General features: G+C 36.8%; 1 protein-coding gene across 1 annotated transcript; it reads left to right on the forward strand.

The window, feature by feature from the left end:
• Window positions 1-3629: 3629 nt before the first annotated feature.
• LOC112180334 (aldehyde oxidase GLOX1) lies at window positions 3630-5571 on the forward strand. The gene has a single exon (XM_024318866.2). The coding sequence runs from the start codon at window positions 3721-3723 to the stop codon at window positions 5356-5358; it is 1638 nt and encodes a 545-aa protein (XP_024174634.1). The 5' UTR covers window positions 3630-3720; the 3' UTR covers window positions 5359-5571.
• The last annotated feature ends 16683 nt before the right edge of the window (window positions 5572-22254 follow it).

The following is a 22254-nucleotide window of genomic DNA, read 5'->3' on the forward strand; positions in this document are numbered from 1 at the left end:
TGAATTTTGTATCTTTGATGTTCATAGTTATGGGTTGTGAGTAATTTCTTTTTTTTTGGGAGTTAGGGTTGTGAACCCCTAACTCATTTTGTATAAATATTGATGCTTTAATTTTAATAAATGCAATTTCCATTGTGTATACTTTAAATCCGAATTTATTGGTCCTTAGAAGCATATTTCTAGGCTTTGTCACCCTTTGAAATTATGTTGTGGGCAATTGTGATGAGTAGATTGATAAATTGACAACTTATTGGTCTTGTGGCATCTAGGATTTAAGTGTGGTAACCATTAGCTAGCTTAATTGTAGCTAAGCTTGCTTGGGTCTCTATTATCTTGCACTCTAGGCCTCTAATTTTAGATATTGCGGCCTTAACCGGCGTAATGCCTAAATTAGAGAGTTGATTGTGGCCCTAACCGGCATAATCGATACACCGAAAGGATAATTGGTTTAGTAGCCATAACCGGTACTAGATACGAGACTTGACACATATAGGAAATGCATGCATTTGTAAAATTGGCATTGATATTTGCAAGATAGTTAGTGTGAATCACCCGACACTCCCATGTTCCCATTAATTTGAAAACCCAAATTTAATTTTCTAGTTCGTTAATTAGTTGTTTAGTTTATTTTTCGGTTGCATTTAATTTAGTTGATTCCCAATTCAAAACCCCCTACAAATTTCGACTCATTTGTGCATATCCACCACTAGGCTCTTAGTTTTGATTAGACTTTGGTGAAAACCAAAGCCGAGCATTTCTAAGGCTTGGTGCCTTAGATTAACATTTTTATTTATTTTCTTTTTCTTTTCTTTGTTTGCTAAGTGTCTTTATTTCCGATTACCCAAGGATTGTGGGTTAGCCACTAATCCCCGTGGTACGATAAACTTTAGGCATAATATTTCCCTATATTGACAATGATACGTACGCTTGCGTAAATTTGTATCAAGTCATTGTGCAAACCGAGAAAGAAATGAAAAAATGCATGTATGTAAATATAATCGAAACCTTGGTCCCAGCATCCCCTAGCAATAATATCAAATTGAGAAATTCATTGCAACAGAAGTTAAAAAATTATTGCTAATACTCCCAATGAACTTTAGACTGTCGAGCACTGAAATCATTACTCATGTATGCTTTGTTTTCTTCATCTGTTCTTAACATTGAATTATTAGTTAAATCATTACTCATGTATGCTTTGTTTTATCAGAGAAGTTAAATTGCATATATACTGATATCATATACTGAATGGATATATTCATGGTCTGTCTCCTATGATGGTTGGTGGCTCCCAATGAATAATACCCATCATATATACTGATATCGTATAATGAATGGATATATTCATGGTTGGCGGCTCCCAATGAATAATACCCAGTAGCTTTACATGTTTGACCTTGATATCAGTATATGTTTGTTGCTTGGTTCTTTCTTTTCACAATATTTATGGTTGAGTGTGCAGGCGTTCTTATCCTTAATGATTTAAATCTGCTCTAGTTTTGATATGTACCTTTTTCAAAAGAAACACAAACTGATTCGCCCTCCTCTTTTTCTCACTGCAAAAGGAAACCCCATAAAGCCATTACATCAGACACTACTAATCAGATAAATTTTATAAAAAAAAAATCTTCCAAATTCCAATCATTTTTTCCTATTCAAACTACTTGCTTATTGATCTACAAAGCTTATTCAAACCTGACCTAAGTTAAAACAAAAGATGCAAAGCTTATCAAACACCCAACTCAAACAAAAATTACAGAAGAAAATAACTCATGAAACTTACCATTAAGCACTCACTCTCCCTCCTGTTGGTGCAAATAAATTCACAAATCTCAAAACAAACATAAACCACAAAAACAAAAATCAATTCCACAATCAAATTCTCAGATACTCAAAAGCCAACCGGGATTATAGCTCGCCCACTTAGAGCAGATAAAGATTCTCACCACCTCCAAACTTGAAAAAAAGAATACAGCAATAGATAACTCACCTTAAGGAACTTCTAATAACCCGCTTTGGAGTCGAGTCTTCCTTGGTGAAGTACCACTGAGCAACAGTCCCACTGATCACATACACCTGAGCTACCACCATAACCGTCAGAGACCGCAACATTGTCAAAATCGCCAATCCATAAACAAAGTTCTACGAAAGAGTATCAGACCCGCAGCTCTCCTGCTTTCTTCAACGTAATTCCACACTTCGTCTTCCCTCTCCTTGTTGATGAAAACCCAATTTCACAACCGCAAACGCCTGCATCACCGAAACCCCAAATCAGTCACATGCAAGGAACAAACAAACCCTAAAGCGAACGAAAACAAACACGATGATGACATGCAGAGCCTATTATCCACAACTCTCTCCCTCTCTCACTCTATCAACGACAGAACGCAAAGCTCAGCGGAGAACGAAGAGAGAGAAAAAAGATCGCCAGCTCAATCGAAACTAACCTCTGCTATCTTCTCTCTCTGTCAATTAACAACCGAAACTGAAAGATGAAAGTAGTGCAACTGGCTCAATCTCGATCTCTATCTCTTTGGTTTTGGATTTCTGTGCGAGGAGAGCGAGAGAAATTTGTTGATTCGAGCGGAGAGCAAGAGAGATTTGGATTGGGTTCAGTGCGACTGGCGAGAGAGAGGCAAACAGATCGATCAGACTATTTACATCTAGGGCTGATGGCAGCTTCGTAAATCAGAAACAAACAGGGTACTGTTCATCCGGAGTTAGCGCTTTAGTATAGGTAATTTCATTTCATTTCATATGTACTGTTTGATTACTCATTAAAGTATAGCAGATCAAATTACATTAATATGTATAAAACTATAAAATCAGCTTCGAATTCACGGATCACCGTGTCACCGACACTTCGAGTCTATGGCACCCAGAGTCCATCTTCTATGACATCTTTTCAACTAATTGAGTCGCTTCCATCATTTGGCTAGCTTCAAACAAACCTCAACGACTCACAACGACCCCAGAAATAGTACGCAGAACCGAAAGTGGGAAACTTCTGCAGAAAGTCACATAACCTCTCGTCAGTTTTCCTCCACAAAAAAACAAACATAATTCCCTTTATGATTTACCCACTTCACGTATTAATCCAGTACGATCTTCAATGATCACAGTTCCCACCCACGTTGGCTTAAATGCTCTTCATTGTCCATGCATTATTCTGAAGATCTTTGGTCCACTTCCCTGATCAAAACAATGGGCTGGTTTCCCTTAGAACCAACAAATGGCTAAAGTCGGTGAATTTATACAGCGATACTTACGTATATAGTTATTTCTTAGTCTCCTTTACCCTCTTTGAAATAGGTTCATGCTTGAATTGGCCTCATCACCATCATGCATTAACATTTTACAGCTATATGCCCTCGTACATGGTCCCTAGCTCCTTTGTTTTACATAAACCCAGTGACCTACCCAGAACTCACGCACCATGTGTTAACAACCTATTTCTAGTTATATCTCAGTAAAATCATTGTGTTATCCTCCCATTAATGTATATAAAAGCCCGATTAGTTTTTTCTATTATTTGGTCAAGCAATTAGTTCACAGCTAATTAATGTTTGATTCGCCCACTAACAAGTAATTATAATTCCTCACTGGATAAGTAAATATTTATTGGGTAATGCTTCAACTCCTTCAAGTCTAATCAAACCCAACTCCTACTTTTTCACATAGGTAGCGGGTTGTGGTCATCTTGTTCATCATAGAAATTAGAACATGGAAGCAAAATCCTCTGTTTTGCTTGTACTGTCACTCTGCTCAGTGCTCTTTACTTTTGGCGGCCTTGCTAGCCAAGCCAGTCACAATGGCAAATGGAAGCTGCTGAAGAAGAGCATTGGAATCTCAGCAATGCACATGGCATTGTTACCGAACGACAAAGTCATCGTCTTCGACAGAACGGACGCCGGTCCTTCCAACCTCACTCTTCCACAAAAAAGATGCGGCAAAGATGAAATCTGTTACGCTCACTCGGTAGAATTCAACCCTGGAAACCGGAACTTCCGACCGCTCACTATCTCCACCGACACTTGGTGCTCCTCCGGTGCATTGTCCAGGAACGGCGAGCTCATTCAAACCGGCGGCTATGGTCTCGGAGAAAGAGTCGTAAGGCACTTTAAGCCCTGTGTCAATTGCGACTGGAAAGAAGACCAGAACGGCCTCAATGTACCAAGATGGTACGCTTCTAACCAAGTGTTGCCCGATGGCAGAGTCGTGATTGTTGGCGGGAGGTTTCAGTTCAATTACGAGTTCGTCCCCAAAAGCAAGATATATAGTCTGCCATTTCTTGAAGAAACAAGGTACTCGGCTTTCGTACCCAACAATCTCTACCCTTTTGTGCACTTAGCTCCCAATGGGAATCTCTTCATTTTCGCAAACGATAGGGCAATCTTGCTTGATTATGTGAACAATGTTGTTGTGAAGAGGTTTCCGGTACTTCCTGGTGGGGTTTCTAGAAACTACCCCAGCACCGGGTCATCTGCTTTGCTTCCGATTAGTCTTGTGGGGCAAAAGAGTAGTGGTACTAATTTTCCGGCGGAAGCAGAGGTTTTGGTCTGCGGTGGTACAGTGGCTGATGCCAATGTCAAAACCGACGCAGGAGTGTTTGTTCCCGCATCGAAAACCTGTGGCCGCTTAATAATCACTTCGAAACACCCCAGATGGGAAGTTGAGGAAATGCCGATAAACAGAGTAATGGGGGACATGATTATGCTGCCGACAGGAGATGTCCTCATCATAAATGGCGCGGCAAAAGGAACAGCCGGTTGGGGAGTTGCTAGAGAACCAGTCTTAAACCCGGTTCTCTACAAACCATGGAATAAAAAACCATCCCGGTTCGAGGTCCTCACTCCTACAACTATACCTCGCCTCTATCATTCAACAGCGCATCTGTTATCCGACGGTCGTGTTCTGGTCGGCGGCAGCAACCCCAACGCGAACTACAACTTCACTGCTCTCTACCCAACCGAGCTGAGTCTCGAAGCTTTCTCTCCGCCGTACTTGAATCCTTTGTCGAAGTCCAGGCCGGTGATAAGCTCCGTGAAGCCGGGGTTGGAGTTGCGTTATGTCCAGAAATTTTACGTGGGGTTTAGGTTGAATTACGAAACGGACAAGATCTATGTGACGATGGTGGCTCCGTCGTTTACTACACATTCGTTTGCTATGAACCAGAGGTTGTTGGTTTTGGACATGGGCCACGTGCGCAAGAGTAAGAAACCTGCAGGTTCTAAATATAATCATTACTACACTGTTGAGAGCTATGCACCTGCGAGGCCCGAATTGGCACCACCTGGGTACTATTTGTTGTTTGTAGTGTGTGATGGTGTACCCAGTAGAGGAATGTGGGTTCGGATCTAGTAGTAGTGGTAGCAGCAATAGTTCATGTAAGATTGAATCAGTCCGTAGAAGTCTGTTAGCTCAAGCTTAAGAGCCAGGCTCATATTCGATCTATATATCTAGCTAGTATTGTCATGCAATAGTTGATGTTCCATATTGAAAAATGAAATGTAATGGACTTGCAATGAGATGGTTCTTCAGAACCGAGGTATATGAATGATTGGACTTCTGTTTGATATGATACTCTTGTTAGAGGCTTTTGATGGAGGTGAAAGCTCTTGCCAGTTCTAATACAAAGCCTTATGCATACCCGAGCCCATTATTTTTAGCCCACTACGTGGTTCTATCTTCTACGTGTACATCTTCTTTTTTTTCTTTTCTGGGAGCAGAATTTTCGTTCTTTTCTTTCCTTTGGTTTCATTTTTGTATGTACGTGGTACATCGTACATCTCATCCATGTGAAACTATTGACCCCAGAAACAAATGTTCTGTGCACGTTGTACTTGTAGCTCAATATTTGCCGTAATAAAGGTGAGCTATGCTAATAATTATTGTTCAGGAAATTGCGGTTCTTGGATTTTGCAATGGTCGGAATCGTGCCTCGCAGCTAACTTTGACTTAAATTGGAAAACGTTGGCCTCAGTGAAGTTTAAGATATGTGACCTCAATTTTAGACATTTAGATATCATGTCACATAAACATATCACTTATTTGTTAAATCATACAATATAATTTTTGACAAAAAAATCATCTTATCCTTTTTAGATAATGGCTCTAAATTTTTTTTTAAAATATTATTTTGATTTTTTTTTTTCATTACACTCGTGTTTAGATTTAAACAACAAAAATTTTCTTCAATCAAGAATAGAAGAATTTTCATGTAATTCGATCAATAGGTTTGCATAACTCATGTATATGAATTTGAAGTTTGTTGGGTTCCTGCAAATTAAGAAAATATAATGTGAAAAATAAACACAGTCCTAAAAACACTCTACTAGGGTTTGAGAGAATGCTGCCCTTGGGTATGCGTTTATGCAACTTTCACCATCTCCGATGGAGCAAATTTCCTGCACTTCCGCTGGTGTCGCAGCCATCTAGTACGGTCCAAGCCGTCTCTACCTTTTATCTGTTATTCTCCAAGAAGTTGAGGTCCTCGTTCCATTTTGAAGCGACTTCGTTCATTCCTCCTCAGATTGGTTCGATCTGGGCCTTAAGGTCACCTTCGGTTCGTCGTCCATTTGGATTGGGGACTATTGGTGACTGGAAAATCTGGGATCCAGGGCGTTTGTGCCTGGAGAGACAGTCATTCTTTGGGTCGAGCCAGATTCTTCTTATGGCTAATCGGCATCCAATGGTAGTGACTGTGGTGGGTGTCAGGCTTAGGAGCCGGTGTTCGATCCATCCTTCCGGGGAGCTGAATAGGCGATGGGAGCGGTGCAGCGATCGGGTCTTGGGTGGCATCTGTACTACGGCTAGTGGCATAGGTGGCGGCGGGTGCATGTTGTCTGGTTGATGGGGCTGAGAGGTTCCTTCTCCGACGAAGGGCGGTGGAGCGACGATCGAACCAGAGATCAGAGTTCGTTTGGGTGCCAAAACTTGGTCCTGGGCCCTTGCTTTGTTGGACTGCTCACGTAGGGCATTGGGTTGGACCCACCTAATTAGGGTTTTGCAATTGGTGATGAGCCCGAAGCTGTTAGGGTTCGCATTTGGGATCCGAGAGACTGTTTCTGGGCCCTAAATTTTTCTATATGTTGGAATTGCTTCTTTGGTTACTTAGGTAGAAGATTGCTCTCTATTCAGTGCATTTTTTTGCGTGGAGTAGGCAAGATCGGTCACACTACCACTGGTTTCCTTCATAGAATGTTACCCTCTGTTCTGCGTATATCTTTCCGTGGAAGTATGGTCGACCATACTATTGGTACCGTTTTGCGTAGCCCGGATTCAGTCCGGTGCCTCATCAAATGCTTAATTGCATCCCTTCGTATCCTTGCTAGGTTTTATTTCCGATGCTTTGTTGCATCTATTATTTCTCTTATTATTTTCTATTTTGATGTAGATTCGACATCTTATAAGGTGTAATTTTTCTTACGATTATTATTAATAAAATGGTTGACTATTATTCTAAAAAAAATATGTGAAAAATAAACGGACACTTGCATATGAATATATATATATATATATATATATATATATATATATATAGGTGTGTGTGTGTGTGTTGTGGTCTAAAAAATTATTTGTAAATAAATTTAATACAATTAATTTGGACATATGTAATTTCTAAATTCAATTTATTAATGCTATTTTTTTGAACGAAATTAATTAATATTTAGAAAGAAAAGTTCAAGCCTATTTTTGATGACCTAATTCAATATATTAATGCTATTTGGAAAGAAAAATTATAGCAAAGAATTTAATTAAATAAAGAAAAATATTGGTGAAATAATATGTAGTCTTCTCCCTTAAATTAATACATAATTAATGATTTTTTTTTTAAATGATTAATGATTGTTATTAACACGCAATTTTTTTTTTGTCACCTAATTAAATTCATTAATGTCATTGATTCACTCCTTAAAATGGAAATATAAAAGGATAATGTTGGTGTTGCAAGATTATGATGTAACGAGAAATATCATGTGGATTGTGGAATTAAAAATAAAATTTATATTTACTTACATGACATGATACTTAAGATTTGAGACTGCAAATCTTAAGCCTCATTGAGGCCCCTATTATTGCCCGAATGTATTATTGGCAAAAAAATCAGTGGGCAATGGTGCATAACCGTTAATAGTTAAAGGAAGATTTATCTAGTTAATTTTGGTAAACGGCGAGACCTAATACTACGCGTTAAACAACAACAAAGAAAAACAAACATATTTGTCAATTGAGATGTACGTATGATTAAGAAAGTCTGACAGGCTATAGATGCTTTGGCCAAGAAAGTCTGATGTAGTAGCCGGATCTATAGATCCCTTAGATTGTATTAAGCCACAGTTAATGGTTTTGAAATATATATATATATATATATATATATATATATATAGTGGCCTCCATGAATTTAATTCCACCCAACTATAATATTTCTAATGATCTAACTTTGAATGCCCGTATTATATGCACATGAAAATTGTGAGCATGGAATTGGACATCCTTTGCCAATGAAATTACCCAAAAAAAATCGTTTCTTCGATTAAGAATGGTCATTCACCACTACTTACGGAATCTTAAAAAAAATAAATAATAATTGTTTGTCAATGTCAATCCTTCATTATTATATTTGAACCTATGAAGCTACTCGAATACACTTCTAATTCAGTAACTCTTTAAATTTCTTGGAGCAAAAACAAAAAATTTCGCACTAATTTGTTTTACTTGTCTAAATGTTCATTGAGGAAGTGATTAGCTCTCGTATCTTTGCGGAATCCATTAACATATTTTCCTTTTGGCTTAGTTCCTATCAATAAGAGGACCACGTAATTAAGTTCCCAAAATCTACCTTAAACATTAAAACATACTGTATTGGTCATCATTGATTAGTTTTTCCAATCCTTGGGAGCTTGAAGAGAAAATAATTTGTGTTTGGTTAAGGAAAAGGGAATCAATTTGTCAAGAAAAAAGGAAAAGGGAATACGTGCTTGAGGAAAATAGACCTGAAAGTAATGTTCAAACTATTGTAGATTGCATAGTGGACTTTGAAAGCATGCACACGTTCATCACATTTTGCTGGCTGCCGTCGTCTACTTTCCTACGACCCTGCGCGCGCGCATGTGAAAGCTTGCGGAGATGGAATAATAATGATTAAGATCTAGTCCTTCGTTATATTATACATAATAATACTATTTTTGGTTCTAATTATTGGGGCAAGACACAATAGTTGAAATTGATTATAAATCAAGGACCAAAAGTAACTCAAGCAGGATCAATTCCACTTGAAAGTCCTGCATAAAATAAAATCTTTTAATTAGACTAATTAATACCACGTAGTTACAAAGGGGGACCCGTGCATATTATTCATGCATCCTCGATCGATCTGCATGTAGTACGCGGAGGAATAAGCCATATGTTTCCCCCTGATTTCTCCAGTGCGGGCATCGTGGATTCAAATGTTAACGGTTTGTAACAGTAATTTTAAAGGCAATGATTAAAGTGAAAAATAGTATCAAAGTTGAAGTACAGAAGTGATATTTTTTGAAAATTCAGTGATAAATCATAGTTCAGTGATCATATATGTAATTCTTCCTTTTATTTTGTTTAAAAGTTGAAGTATTTTCATGTGAAAATCTTAAAAACCAATCACAAGTCAAATATAACGAAAAACAAGAAATAATTTTGACTGAATAACTCAGTTATTTCATTCACCTTACAAGAAAGAATTATATATAAATTACAATTGCGCCTAATAAGACAAGTACTACTCCTAAGGCAAGTAGTAAACCTAATAATACTATAGATATTACAGAATATTACAGATCATGGAATATTACAAAAATATCTACATAAATAAGGTAAGTATGACTCACGCCAACACTCCCCCTTAAGTTGGCGCATACAGATCACGAATGCCCAACTTGTTAAGTGAGTCATGAAATGCCTTACTCGATATTGCCTTCGTGAGAACATCAGATAACTGTTCTTCTAAGTGGACAAAAAGAAAAGAGATAAGCTTAGCATCGAGCTTCTCTTTAATGAAATGTCTGTCAACCTCAACATGCTTAGTTTTGTCATGTTGAACTGGGTTGTGAGCAATATTCACCACGTACTGCCTTATTATCATAATACAAATCCATGGCTCGTTTGGGTTTAAATCCCAAATCACGAAGTAAATTTCTCAACCAAAGTAATTCACAAACTCCATGAGCCATACCTCTATACTCTGCTTCAGCACTTGACCTAGCCACAACCTTTTGTTTCTTACTTCTCCAAGTAACAAGATTACCACCTACAAAAGTGAAGTAACCAGAAGTAGATTTTCTATCCGTAACACAACCTGCCCAGTCTGCATCTGTATAACCACTAATATAAAGATGATTATGCTTTGAAAACATCAAGCATTTTCCAGGTGCAGACTTTAAATACCTAAGAATACGGATCACAGCTTCCATATGAGTTTCACTTGGATTATGCATGAATTGACTCACAACACTAACTGCATATGCAATGTCTGGCTGAGTATGTGAGAAATAGATTAATCTGTCAACTAAACTCTTATAGCGAGCCTTCTCTATAGGAGTTTGATTATGGTACACAGCCAGTTTATGATTCTGCTCAATAAGAGAATCAGCAGGTCTACATCCTAGCATTCATGTCTCTGTCAACAAATCAAGCACATATTTTCTCTGGCACAAGAAAATTCCTGAACTCCCCCTGGCAACCTCATTCTCCAAAAAATATTTAAGAAACCCAAGATCTTTCATCTCAAACTCTGATGCAAGCAGATCTTTTAATCTTTCAACCTCTTCTGAATTATTACCAGTAATTATCATATCATCAACATAAATAATCAAGGCAGTTAATTTACCTTCACAGCGTTTCAGAAACAATGTATGGTCAGAGTTGCTCTACTTGTACCCAAAACGACGCATAGCTTGAGAGAATCTTCCAAACCAAGCTCGCGATCGTGATGATTGTTTGAGTCCATACAAGGACTTATTTAACTTACAGACAAATCTACCTCATGTGCTTGCCTCATATCCTGGTGGTAGATCCATATAGACTTCTTCAGATAGCTCTCCATGTAAAAAGGCATCCTTCACATCAAACTATTGCAAAGGCCAATCTAGATTAGCTGCTGGAGACATCAACACTCGAATAGTATTAATGTTTGCTACTGGAGCAAAGGTCTCCTCATAATCCACGCCATATGTTTGAGTATATCCATTTTCAACAAGTCTTGCTTTATACTTGCTCACTGAACCATCTGCATTGTGTTTGATAGAGTACACCCATCTACATCCAACAACTCTCTTTCCTTGTGGATGTGGCACCAACTCCCAAGTATTATTCTTCTCCAATGCCTCCATCTCTTCATTCATTGCTTGAGACCATTTGGGATCCTTGAGAGCATCCTGCACTTCACTGGGAACACATACAGAGGATATTTGATTCACAAAAGAAGCATGGGATTTGGATAATCGATGGATGGATACAAAGTTAGCTATGGTATATTTAGACTTAACATCTAAACTTGGTTCATATTGATGAGGTGGTTTACCACGGGTGGACCTAGGAGACAAAACATACACACTATCACCAACATCAGAGTTAGAAGAAACACCACTAACCTCAAGATTGGGATGCTCCTCAGGGATTGATTGACAAGGGTTATCTGTATCTAAGAGGGGTGAAGGAGCTTGGCCTTCTTGGAGGGTAGACGATTCGACAATTGTCTCTTATGTTTCGGAATTCGCAATGCTCTGTTCGGCAATTGCATGGCGAAGGGTAGACGATTCAGCAATTGCCTTTTCTGTTTCGGAACTCGCAATGCTTTCTTCGGCAGTTGCATGGTGAAGGGTAGACGATTCAGCAATTGCCTTTTTTGTTTTGGAACTCGTAATGCTCTGTTTGGCAATTGCCGTTTCTATTTCTGCAGGAGTGTCATTGGCTTCAATGGGCTGAATTTTAATCCCACAAGACTTCTCTTCCAAAAAAGTGTGTTTCTCCCCCTGAAGGGAAGGATTGATGGGAGAAGAATAACATGCATCCTCATGAAAGGTGACGTCCATGGTAACAAAAAATTTCTGTGTAGGAGGATGAAAACACTTGTAGCCCTTTTGATTAACACCATAGCCCACAAAAACACACTTTAATGCCCTGACATCGAGTTTGAACCTTTGATTCTTAGAAACATGGACAAACACAACACACTCAAAGACACAAGCAGGGAGATTAGAAAACGAAGGGACAGCCACATGATTTGAAAGGGTAGCATAGAGGGTTTGACCATTGAGAACAGAGGAAGGTAGCCTATTGATGAGATGACAAGCAGTGAGAATTGCATCTCCCCAGAGATACTTAGGCATATGAGCACTAAATAGAAGAGACCGAGCTATGTCAAGAACATGACGATTCTTTCTTTCTGACACCTCATTTTGTTCAGGGGTTTGAGGGTAAGTAGTTTGATGAATGATCCCATGAGAATGAAAGAATTGGTGAAACTGAGAATTGACAAACTCCCCCCATTATCAGAACGAAAGACTTTAATATTGGCTCCAAATTGATTTTGAATAAGAGCAAAAAATTCTTGGAAAGCAGAGAAGACTTCATATTTGTGTTTCAATAAAGCGACCCAAGTAAGACGGGTATAATCATCAATAAATAAAACAAACCAATGTTTTCCAGACAAAGTTGGTTCACAGGAAGGTCCCTAGACATCAGAATGAATAAGCTCAAAAGGAAAAGAACTCCTAGTAGTACTCAAAGGATAACTAGTACGATGACTTTTAGCTAAGACACATGACTCACAATGCAACTTAGACTCATCAATGCCCAGAAACAAGGATGGCATAGATTTCTTCATGACACTAAAGGAAGGATGCCCCAATCTCCGATGCCATAGCCATAATTCTTCAACTTGATTAGTAACCCCAGTCGAAATCAAAGCTGCTTGGACTGCCTTCTCCGACTTCATTCCGGCGAACATGCAATCCAGATGAAATAGTCGACCCCTCAGATAACCCCTGCCGATTATTTCCCTGGTGAGGAGGTCCTGAAAAATCACATACAACGGAAAAAATATTAAAGAACACCGAGATTGAGTATTAAGCTGAGGCATAGATATAAGATGATGAGAGAGATCAGGGACATAAAGAACATCATGTAGTGTCAAAGAAGGGGTGAGACGAACAGACTCTATTCCTAAAACAGGAAAAGAATCACGTACCATTGGCATTGACAACGTAGGAAATAGAGGGTGCATGGATTGAGAAAAAGAAAGAAACTATGATCATAGGTCATATGGTCAGATGCTCCAGAATCAATTATCCAAGTATTGCCACCAGTAAAGCTAGAAATTTTTAAAGCAACTCCAACCTTACCATTACCACCGCGACTTACAATTGCTGTATCCTTACCAGCAAAGTTGGTGTGATCTGGTTTTGTCACCGCATAGTAATCTTGGTCTTGAACAAGATGAACAACAGCCTTTCCCTTGAGTTTGTTGTCCTGATGTCGGGGCCTATCAAAGTAGCCTACTGGAAAACCAACCAATCTGTAACAATTTGCTTTTATGTGGCTTGGATTCTTGCAGTAGTTGCAAGTCAGATTTGAGGAGAACTTGGGAGAAACGTCTTGATATTTCACCATGGTGAATACGCAGCGGAAGGAAAAAAAAAACAACAAACTACTTAGAAATATAAGAAGGTAACGGTGATGAAAGGATCAAAGGACAAGGAACAAATCCAAGCACAAATAACAAGGGTCAAGGATCAAGGATCAAAGAACAAGGGTCAAGGATCAAAGAACAATGAGTCAGAGTTCAGGATCGGATCTCTGCTCTGATACCAAGTCAAATATGATGAAAAATAAGAGATAATTTTGACTGAATAACTCAGTTATTTCATTCACCTTACAAGAAAGAATTATATACAAATTACAATTGCACCCAATAAGACAAGTATTACTCCTAAGGCAAGTAGTAAACCTAATAATACTACAGATATCACAGAATATTACAGATCATGGAATATTACAGAATATCTACATAAATAAGGTAAGTATGACTCACGCCAACATCACATTCCACAAAAAAAAAAAAAAAAACAGAATCAATCAACAGTGCGTCAATGATTGTTGGTGCCTTTACAAAGGGAGACCTGCTTTTTTTTATATTCATGCATCCTCAATCGATCTGCATGTAATAAGTGGAGGAAGAAGCCGTGTTGCCCCGCATTTTTTCAGCAGAATGGGTACAAAGCTCCAACTGTACGATAAGTAAACAGGTGCTTTGAATCCCAGATTTCCAGTCCAGTTTTTTTTTTTTTTTTCATGATAGGGTTTCTTCACTTGAATAGGTTCATCAATAGTCTTGTCGATATCAATGAATCCATGATACGTTGAATTTGATGTCATGAATGGATTGACAGGACACGTCACATAGCTTCTGGAAACAAGGACGGACCATTGAGATTACGCACGTGCACAAATACAAATGTCCTAAGAGCATCTGCCACGGTAAGCTATAATTAGCCTGCTATATCACTTTATATGGCTTACCATCAAGGAATATTCCTTGAAACCTTTAAATAGCATAGCAAAAGTTTCCCATGGTAAGCCAAAAGCCATAAGGCATAATTGAAAAAAGTGGTATAATTTATTATTGTATTAAGATAATTTAGTCCAAATATATTCAATATTAGACTCAAATAAAAGATCTCATTGTGATCTTCGTAATGATATAAATTTTATTACTAACAAATTTATAAGCATAAAAATTTTAGAAGAAAAAAGAAGTGTAATTAAAATTAATAAAGGATACACATGGAATAAAAATAAGGTGAGTTCAATGTAGAGGGACAAAAAAGGAACAAAATAAGAAATAATAAAAAATTGAAGTGCTATACCTTACCAAGTTGAATGCCATATATGGCTTGAACCTATTGCCAAACGGCAAATTTTTTTCTGGAAAAACGTGAGATGCCTTACAGTGGGAGGTGATGATACCCCATATGGAGTTATGCCCTACGATGGCAGATGGTCTAATTTCCTTCCTAATCTGGAATTCTCGATCAAGCCTGCAGTCTCTTCGGGATTTTTCTGTTTTATAATGTTTGATGTTAAGTGAACGGTGTTACTGTCATTGTTTAGCTTGTTTTGCGTTATCTACTACTAGCAAGCTCTTTCATTTTGGTATTTGGCTCCTCTTATGCTATCCAATCCGAAAAGTACTTTAATGATGTTACAAGATCAAATTTATGTCACAATCTCAGTAGTTATCTAATGAAATAGCTTACCAACTCATTTCTTCACATGTAATATGTGAAACTAAACGTGAATTAATAATTAAACATCACAAACTTGAGGTTGAGAACCTGTCATGTTGTGAATTATTTAATTAGTTGAAGACTTGATCCATCGAATTGAATTTGGATATGTTCGCTCCAAATTTATATTAGGTAAAAAATCATTAATAGTCACCAAGTTTTTATCTGTTCGACATTTAACTCACTGACTTTTTAAAAATATCACTTAACTCACTCACATTCAACATTATCTTACACTTAACTCATTATAGTTAAATTTTTCATATCTAAAATTAATTGGCAATGAATGGAGTAACCCAAACCCTTATAAACACATATGTCAGGTCTCATTTTTTTTCCATGTGGGATGTATATATTCTCAACACACCCCCACACGTGTAGCGAATTTTCAAGTCATACACGTGGACAACTTTGGGTGACGTGGAGCCCGTGTGGCCATGAGGCATGCACACGTGGGTAACCTCGCTCTGATACCATGACAATTCTGCTATCAACCTCTCATCAATATAACAGCTATATGTAACACTGTACTTACAGAAAAGTTGTCCCTTAGATCGAGAAGAATGATAATCGTATTCCTCTATAAAGAGAGATTTGTGTCATAGTGATTCCAATTCACTGGAATGAACACCCTCTTATATTTTAAAAGTTATAAAGTCCAAATATTTCACCACGTTTCCAATAATCAAATTCATTGGAATTGCCTCTTTCCAATTTGGCCAATATTATAATTTGTCGACACAGCGAAACGTGGTATAGTATACAGCCGTTGATGATCGATATTTAGTAGCTACTATAGATGAGATATCATCAATGATAATCAATTAGAGATCTATCATACATTCAAAATATATGCATGCGTTAGATATAATAAACTTATTCATATCAGGTACCCCTGCCTCTTTTAGGGCATTTGTTGTCTTTCAAGGACAAATTAATTAAAGAATATGGATCTTTGTATAACCTCATGAAGAGCGTTATAGGGCTTGTATAATCTTCCACTAACGGCGGGAAGACTATTAGATTTGACCCCACAAAATTTGTGTTCATAAATATTAGATTGAAAATCCATTGGTCGGTGGCAGGTCTAAACCAATTTTTAGGTAAAAAAGATAATGAATTGAGACTTTTTCTGAAAATTTAAATGAGACATGGTAGATAAAATCTCACACCAATTCACATTTTTCATGAACAATATTTCTCCCCTTAATTGCGGAATGATTCTCCCATTATAGTGACAACTCGCAATTATGCAATAAATTATAATGTCCTTGTTAGGAAGGTTTTTAACTGTTGTTGTATTATACAATAATGTAAAGTATGTATGTAGATGAGTCTACATGACATAGTAGATAAAATAAAGACACATTGGTCACGCCAAAATAATTTTATGGCTCAATGAAAATTTTAGTTCATGATATAGTATACAGTAGTATACTCATAGTTGATTAATACAACATAAAGTAGGTGGAAATTTCATCACCAATATATGCAATGGTATTCCATATAGGTAACATAATATAAGCTCAGATAGAGCCATCAGTCAAGATCTGCAGCTCTTGATATGATTGTTACCTTAGCTTTTTGAAGCATCAATTGTGAAAAATTATCAACAATTGCAAGGGATCATGTCCAGAATTGCATTATATACAAGACAAATATGTTTGTCATTATGTTTATCATGAATATTCATAGTTCAATTTGAATTTATTGATGAACACGTGGTTCATATTATTGTTTGACACTAAAAACAAATGCCAAAATGTTATACTCGAATTTTGAGTTTGGGACAGTGGTCCATGTGAGTATAAGTGTACTCTAATAAATAATAGATTTAGGGATCATAGCCCTCATACTCAAAACATTTAGTTTGAGTCTTCACAATTAGAAGCATGTTCTAAAAGTAGAGGAATAAAAGTTCACATGCACTCGTAAAGAGAAGGGCAAAGGTCCTGACATAATTGGAGGTCAAGAAATAAGAAGTTTTGATTTATTTGATTGTATAACAATCAGTGGAGGAATTTTAAGTCCTCATATAATTGGATCAAGAAACATGTAGTTTCAATCTCATTATAAATTGACAATTTTATATCAAATTATTAGATAAGATTATAGGAAGAAATCAAAATGAAGTCACCGAACTTATGAAAATACATACCTCGATTGTTGGAAACATAATTAATATTGTTGATATCAATTGGTGAGTACCAAATGCCAAAATAGAGAGGTATTCATTTAGAGTTAATAATTAATACATGCATTAACATAACATTATAACAAAATAATAAAAAATTTGCTGTAGTCGATATGGTCAGGACATTTGGGTTTTACCTGAAGGAATCGGGTGCAATTCTTAGTAATGGAATGTATTTTGTTATTTTTTCACAAACGACATAATCATATAAGGTAAACATAACAAAAATAATCATAAGACATTATGTTCACATAAAACAAATAATCATGTTTAGTATCAAATAATGGTAATAAAATGAGTTATTTATAACAATAATTACCAGAGAATGGTAATAAAATTGATAATAAAATGAGTTATTAATAACAATAACTACCAGATAATGGTAATTAGAAACATTATCATTGCAACAAATACTCATGAAAAATTCAGTTATGAAAGAATTATAATAAAGGTAATTTAAACGTAATAAATGTAATTAAACAGTCAAAGATAAGAATGGAGCATAAGGGCCTTCCGCCTCTCTCTCTCTGCTAAACCCTAGCCCCCACGGCTTGGGAATCTCTCATTGGAGCACGGTGCCAACACCACGCAGATCTACTGTCTCTGCCTCTCGCTGTCTCTTTAAAGCAATCCAACACCGACTTTGGGCGACGCATGTCCAATCGATTGTTCTCATCGCTGAGAATGATCGAGATGAGTTTGGGGGGTTTGCCTTTGCTGGGCTATCGCGTGTGATAGCAGAAAATCTGGTCAGATTCCGGCTAGGCAAGAAGCGACTGAAGGCTAGTTTGGTGGGCCTTGCCGGAGAGACGGATTTCTGGATTCACCCATGTCGGGCTTGACTCAAACCGGATCTAAGACTTGGTGGAGGAGAATACACAGCGAGATCAGGGGATGATCACCTCCTCCATGACCTATTTCTACTGGTGACAGAAAACCGACGTGCAGATCAGGGGCTTACCTATTCGGGTTTGCGATTAGAACTGGCTGCTGCTGTCGATCTGATACGGAAGACAGTGGTCTCAAGGTATCGATCTGCGGGCTCACCAAAGGGGTCTGATACTCGTGAGCGTTGCATGACGGCGATGGTGGCAGCGAACATGACAAACGCTGGTGATAGAAAGGCAGTGGGGCCCAGTTCTGGTTGGGTGCCAAAATCTGTTCAGGGGCCCATACAAGATTGGAAGCCCAAAGGGGGCTGGAGGCCCAATTGGCTAAGGGCCTGGTTTTGGACTACAAGGTTGTGTCTGATTTCTTTAGGGTATCGTATTTGGGATCCTAGAGGGTGGATTCAAACAGCCTCGCTTATGTTTGACATAAGTGACATTGGCTTTCTTTTATGTTTCTATGCCTATACACTATGTATTAGATTATGTCATAGTTATAGGCTCATTTTAGATATATGAGCGATAAGTTCGAATATAGTTGGTCTATCCTATGTACCACTGTGGCCCCTCCACGAATTTTTGTCCGATCATTATTATGTGTCAACGGATGGGTATGTAATGGCATTCTTGGCATGCGATTATCAATGGATTTCCATTATCTCAAACAGTCAAAGATAATGAAATGTAATTACGTTTAATCGGTACCAAAACATAGGCTTAAAATGACTAAATAAAATAAATAGACAAAAAAGATGCCTAAACATAGGCTTAAAATTAATCGGTGTCAAGAGCACTACCGTTGATCATGTCATCAACATGTTTTCCATTGTCTACAAAAAAAAACAAAAAAACAGAGACGTTGAGCTTGTTATTTTCACTAACAGATTCTAGTTGGGAGGTAATCTGATGCTAGCGGAATTGAAAATCAGTGACAGGGTTAAAGTTCTGAACGCGCAAAATGCGTCCATTCATATCGTGCTCTTGGTAGAACAATGATTTTATGGTGAGCAAATCGATTAGCCAATGCTTGCCAAATCTCAAGTGGATTTTTCACCATAAGGCACTAATCTTTATGATGACGCAAGAAAATCACAGCCTTGGCGCGATCTTCCACAGATGTCTTATTGTCAAATTTGATAGCATCTCCAAGATTGTTAGCCATAAGGTGAATTTTGGCATCAAGAACCCAGCTCAAATAGTTCTTGCCAGAAATTTCAAGAGGATCAAAGTCCAATTTTGTCAGATGCGTCATCTTTCTACATAGAAAAAAAAACAAGATATATCAGGATCCATAAGTATTAGAACTATATGTTCTATGAACAATGAGAGAAAATTCATATACGAAACAGAGGTTTCGAAGTGTTCATAAATATGAACAATGGATCCCATAAGGAAAATACGAGAAAAACATTTGTGTGATGTCTGTAGAGCCATATGTCTAAGACTACTCGGTCAGCGGACTCGAGTCTTGACTATTGGAACATGTAGTTCTCAATATCGTATATGAAATATAAACTTTCAACAATTATACATCAAATATCTAGAAATTACATGGTCGCATAAAAATAATTGATGTTCATCTAGGAGAGAAAGAAGAAAAACTCATAGATCATTAGCCTTGGTCATATGCAACTATATTGCATCATAAGGCTTGCGGATCATCATAGAGTTCAAAGAAGAAGAAAAAAAAAAAAGAGCAAATGCGTGCTGATAACATGTTATAAACTAAAAAATAAAATAGAGATAGAATAGAGAAACAGAATATAAGAGGAGGTAGAAGTGTGTGTTTCATTATCATTAGACCCCTTTATATAGGAGTAGTGTTTACATCATAAGGATATAATTAATGAGTATTTACAGTGGACAACCACATATATATAATATTTACAACATCCTCAACTTTAATGATTTTTTAACGAAAGACTTAACAACAGTATATTACTTGTAAAATAATGTTGAATGTGAGTGAGTTAAGTGATATTTTTGAAAAGTCAGTGAGTTAAGCATTGAACATGTCAAAACTCAGTGATTAGTAATGATATTTTTACCTTTATATTATGTAACTTTCCAGTTTTCACCAACTAGTACGAGAAAGATAACTTTGAGTAGCATAGGGTTTTGGAGGTGTGACTCTCATTCGTGGACACGTGAAAAATGATAGAAACTAAAGTCAAGTGCAATGAACATATCAGGACAACCTTGCGCATTACGCCAATGAACACTACGATGATAGGGACCAAAAAAATGGTTACGTATATATTGTGCCCTCGAAGTGAGAGTGGTACCATCCCCGCAAAGAAATTTATTAGAATTCCATGTGGACGTTAATCGCTAAAAGCCTAAAACCTACCTAGCACAACATGAGAAATATATTAGTTGTGGGGCTTGAACATGAGGTTTAGGGTTTAGGGAGTGAGTCAAAATTAACCACAGCCAAATTTTTGTGTTTTTTTTTTTTTTGGCTTTTTTTTTCCTCTTTTATATTATATTTGATTTGATGAAAAATTATATCTAAATTTGAAAAGAATCTGAAGAATAGTCAGAGTGTAATGTAAATAAATAAACGATCGAAGAGATAATCAAAATTATAATGATTTAAATTCTCCTATTTTTAATCATTCCATCAATTATACGTGGGTTTAGGACATGATATTCTAGTCATACTGTCCAAAGAGTTGAGAGCTCTAGAAGACTAAGAGAGTTACAACGACCACCGACCTGGAATCTGCTCAGGGGCATGATATCCTCATATCCTTAAAAACTACGACATGACAGGGCCATTGAAAAGTCTTGCATGAATTATTGACTTAAAAAATCTAAAACCGATTGTGGGTTTGATCAAGATTCCATTGATTTTTATAGGAGTTATCAGTGAACTTGGAGGGGTCTTGGAAAACTACGTAGTTATTGACCTCGACTATTTATGTAATACTATGTTAATTAACGATTGCATTAGGATTATGGGGAGCGACTTATTTAGTGCACTGGGTTCAATGGGTTAATTAGTCTTAGGATCATTAGTATGTTAATTAGTCGGGTGAACATTTAACCAACATAAGTTTTTTTTTTTTTTTTTTGTGGTTCTTGTTGGACATCTAAATTTACTATTTGGACATCTCATATTTTGTACACCTCTAATATACTTTTTAGAATATTTGAAATGGTAGACCTCCTTATGTTTACTAAAACACATTTGAACATGAAATACAACAATCGGTTACTCTACTTAATTTGTATATGTATCTTCAAACGAGAAGAATGAATCAAAACACATGATATTACTCTCTTATGAGTATGTCTCTCCTCCACCAAAATTAATAGAGGGATTGATTCTTAATCTTGAAATGTTATTGGAAATTTGGAATCCCTTTGAATTTGCTAAAAGAAGTATTTCAATGGTTTTTGGTTGGAAGATCAAGTAATAACTATATCATAGTATTTAATGAATTTAGTTTAAAAAAATTTCAAATAAGATTGTTTTGGATTTACTTTTGTATTAAATGATAATTATTATTTTTAGTTAATTGTTTTAAGTAAATTATAAAACTACATGGGCAATATAAGAAAATTTTGGAAAAAAAAATTAATTGAATGTTATATTTAGGGAGATAAGAAGAGTTTTTTTTTTTCGTTTTTTTTTCTCTCTTTGTCCTTATTTGTCTTTTCATATGACTTGACAAAATCTATTAATAATTGAAAAAAGTTGAAGGTCCAAATATCAAATTTAGAAGTTCAACTAGAGCCACCCTTCTTTTTTTCTGGTTGAAAGAATAAAACATAAGATTGGCGTGCTCTATAAACAGTGAGGCCTTCCTCTCAATTTATAATGAGGGAGAAAGAGACGGAGATAGAA

This window comes from Rosa chinensis, chromosome 7, assembly GCF_002994745.2.
Source record: "Rosa chinensis cultivar Old Blush chromosome 7, RchiOBHm-V2, whole genome shotgun sequence".
Taxonomy (NCBI): domain Eukaryota; kingdom Viridiplantae; phylum Streptophyta; class Magnoliopsida; order Rosales; family Rosaceae; genus Rosa; species Rosa chinensis.